General features: G+C 35.2%; 1 protein-coding gene across 2 annotated transcripts in view; it reads left to right on the top strand.

Annotated features, from left to right (window-relative positions):
* Positions 1–906: 906 nt before the first annotated feature.
* Positions 907–3,868, top strand: part of LOC107090962 (syntaxin-2-like) — a 6,285-nt gene continuing 3,323 nt past the window's right edge. Inside the window, exons 1-4 of one of the 2 annotated variants that reach the window (XM_015384624.1) lie at positions 907–1,081; positions 1,327–1,389; positions 2,853–2,952; positions 3,433–3,507. In XM_015384624.1, the coding sequence (XP_015240110.1) occupies positions 1,046–1,081; positions 1,327–1,389; positions 2,853–2,952; positions 3,433–3,507 (274 nt within the window). In that variant the 5' untranslated portion in view covers positions 907–1,045. The other variant, XM_015384625.1, reaches the window with a different exon arrangement.

Genomic DNA, 3,868 nt, shown 5'->3' with positions numbered 1-3,868 from the left:
TCCCAAGTCCAAATAGTTTCTGAACAGTTCAGGCGTGGTCAAGCCACACAGCTTTTTGTTTTGCTCCTCTGCTGGGCTATTGAACATGTTCTCATTTTCTCCCCACTTTACAGGTTTGTATTAGTGAAGTAGCCTATGTGTTGGCTTCTGTATATTTCTACAACCACCTAAAAAGACCTAATGAAGGCCTATTCTGATCTATTTTAATGAATCAAGTGTGGGTTGAAGCCACAGTGTTTTAAATTTTTTGCACATCACAACTGTTCTCTTTTCTTAAACGCAAACATTTTTGGAGCACTTACACTGTCACTACTACCCAAAGCAGGTTTTATTATTTCTTATTTCCCATTGATCCAAAAATAAGACTACCACCACATTTATGATATAATGCTTGGATGTTTACTTGCAATCAGTCAAATTTGTATTAATATATGGGAATTTTTCCTTTCATGGAAACAGTAAGTGTCTTTTTTGGCATTTGACTGTTATGAAAATAATCGTTCTGTGTGGGTGCCAGCTGCTCATATCCTGGATAAGTTCCATAACTCCACATCAAAATAACATGTCTGTGTGTGTTCAAAGACCCCAGCTGCTCTAGCTGTAATGCCTCGATAAAAACAAACCCGCACATTTTCAATACTTAATGTGGAAACTCCTTTTTCACACTTTGATGATCAGCATATCCAGGTCAATCACCAGGTGATCGGTAAGGAGCGTACCCAGGCGTCTCACCTGCCGTCCTCTTATTGGTGGATGTGTCGCCCTTTGTGTGCCTATGCTGACCAATCAAAATAAACAAAAAACAAAAAAAAAAACGGGAACAACTTTCGTTTTAATTAAAAAACCCGAAGGCGAGTAACGAAGGTCTTTTGTGGGTCATTTTTGCTGTTTTAAAACGTACCATAATTCTTAGCGATACGAATTTATAGATTTGTTTTTAATATACTAAAAGCTTTCAAACAGCCAGGCGGTGTAGGCGCTCCCTTTGTTTGTTTGGCTGCACGGGAGCGCGCGTGCGTGCCCACGCCCTTCACAGGTGCGTGCAATGACCTCATCCGTCAGGAGCACAGGACGACTGCAGGTAAAGTGGATCTCTCACCTATACCGACCTGAATATATAGACTTTCACATTTATAGTTTGTTGTTTTTGTTACCGTAGTAAATACCAGAGGAAAGCAGGTAAAAGCTACTTAAATTCAGTTAACAAAGTTTAATAGAGACGGTAGTTCTGTGTGGAGCAGCGGTTCACCTTGACGGAACTCTCTTTTTAAAGCTAAAACATTTCTGAAAACATACATTTTGCTTTTTTTTTTTTTTTACTTATAGGAAATGTTCAATATGAGCAATTCAATGAAGAAAGCGGAAGACATGGATGATTTTTTTAAAACGGTAAGTTACAAATATAAAGGGGAAACCAAAACATGGAAGCAGAAGCTGCAAAAATGTATTTAAATTAAAAACAGACTTCCCTCTGCACATTAGTCTTAATACGAGAGTTATTTTACAGAAATGACCTCTTTTGCCTTTTTTTCCCCTCTCTATTTTCATTTTTCAGTTTACATATGCAGGAAAACTGCATGGATGTCAGGAAAATGTCACAAGAAATCATACATTTGTGAATGGGAAAGCCAAAAAGCTGTAGGAATACAAATTTTTTTAATCTTACCTGGCTGTGTGAAAAGCAGTTATCTGCCACACTCTTAAAATACAACTAATAAGATTTATTCAGTTTTATGAGATACTATAGAGATAACAAAACAGCTAAATAGTTTAGAGCTATGTCTAACGATTATTTAGCTAATCGATTAATCTGTTGATTGTTAACTGCATTATTAAATGCAAAAATGTTTATATATATATATATATATATATATATATATATAATTATTTGGTATAGTTACTGCTCTAAGTGGGTTGCTCTGTCAACTAAAACCATTTTTTAAAGTCTATACTCCAGTTACTATTAATCTATGGTTAAATTAGTTGACGATTATTTCAATAATCAAATAATCGGATTAATTATTTCAGCCCTAAAGTAGTTATTGCTGCACTTGGTTGCATGAGGTAACGGCCAATTGTGTGTTTCACCAACATCTTAAAGACAGCGTTATTTTGTTTTTGTATAAAAAAACTAAAAAACAACCTGATATATATTTAAAAAGCTGTATAAAAAAATTATAAAGACAAACATCACCCTTGTTTTAAGGGTGCTAATATGTGCTTTTTTTTGAATATGCTGTAAATGCAATTAAATATGCAATTAAACTTGGTAATTGAATTGGTTAAATTGCGTTATTGAAATGGTTTAAGTTAAAAATAACAGTTTTAATAATTACACATAAAGCACAAAAAACGCCTTGAAAAAATGTTTTGACTCATAAAGATAGAAGTTGTTCTGAAAAATAAAACAAATGAAATCAGACTGAACAACTTTCCACTGGAGTAGCAGATAATATCACTGTTCAAGATTACTAAAAACAGTTACAGGGAGATGAGATTTAAAACTTCAAAAGGAATAGAAAGAAATCTAAATATTATTTGTATTTATGAACATTTTTCCACTATTGAACAAAGGGATTACTTGAACTGAGTGATACCTTTGCATAAACTGTAATATATTCAATCTTTTAAAAGGTGCCCTTTTGCCAAAATGTTTATTGATGCTAAAAGATCTGTTCAATTGTAATTACACTTGATAAAACACGTAAGGCAGGTTTATTTATATAACACTATTCGTGTAAACACAGATAAGCCTGTCAGACACATAGTTTTGCAAGTTGTATGTTTCAGTGATGACATTTTAAGTAGCCTAATGCTATTGTTTGTTTGTTTGTGGGTGTGCGTGTGTGTAGGTGGATGAAGTAAGAAGCCTCATAGAAAAAATCTCCAGCCAAGCAGAGGAAATGGAAAGAAGACACAGCTGCATCCTCTCATCTTCAAACAGCAGCAAGAGTAAGACTTTTGGGAAAATCAAGTAAAACTTCTGAATTGTGTCACAAGTCTTTCTTGATAACTTTACTATTACTTTTAGAAATCTATTAAGATCTTAGACATCCCCAAAGAGCCAACTAGAGCATGAGAAACGATAGAAGCTTAACAACCTTTGACAAACAGAGCTCTGTTTGTTTAGAGAAGGGGCACAGAGTGAGGTCCACAGAAACAGACATAATAGTTCTTGTAGCTGGAAAAGGTAATACAGCCATTCTTCCAGTTTCTTAGATCTATGCAACCAGTGCTTTTAGATGTTTAACCTTTCATTGCTATATTTTAGCTGAATGGACTGTTCCTTTATGTTGTCTATAAAATTACTGATAACTATAGCGCTGTCATACAGAGAAAAGTGAATGAAGCTTATTTCTTTAGTTTAGACACAACATGCAGAGACAGAAATGTGCAAATCCCTAAAGCAAATTTGTTTGATGTTTGTTTTAGGAGGTAAAGATGAGCTGGAGCTGCTGAACAAGGAGACCAGAGAGAACGCCAACTTGGTCCGATCCAAGTTAAAACGTGGGTGTTACAAACTGGCTTTTCTGCTGTAACCCTTGGACCCTTTGTGCTCCTTGTTGATATTCCCTGAGGTTGATTGTTTTTGACAGATGCAGTTTAGGCACACATTAGATCTGCCTAAATACAGGGTTTAAAGTCAGGAGGGTGTAATTTGACTGGCAAATGAATAGAACAGGAAAGGGTGTATTGCATTCTACTACATCATTGTTCCTAAAAAAGCTCTTGATTGTTTTGCACCATAAAATGATAAAACAGAATTCTAAAGCAGACACAATTTGTGTCATGGGCGTAGGTTTGCATAGGGACCATAGGGACATGTCCCTACCAAAATTTTGGAAGGACCTATTTGTCCCTACCAATA

This window comes from Cyprinodon variegatus, unplaced genomic scaffold (assembly GCF_000732505.1).
Source record: "Cyprinodon variegatus isolate N-32 unplaced genomic scaffold, C_variegatus-1.0 Scaffold318, whole genome shotgun sequence".
NCBI classification, from domain to species: Eukaryota; Metazoa; Chordata; class Actinopteri; order Cyprinodontiformes; family Cyprinodontidae; genus Cyprinodon; species Cyprinodon variegatus.
The sequence above is the reverse complement of the archived record's forward strand: the minus strand, read 5'-3'. Positions and strand labels throughout refer to the sequence as shown.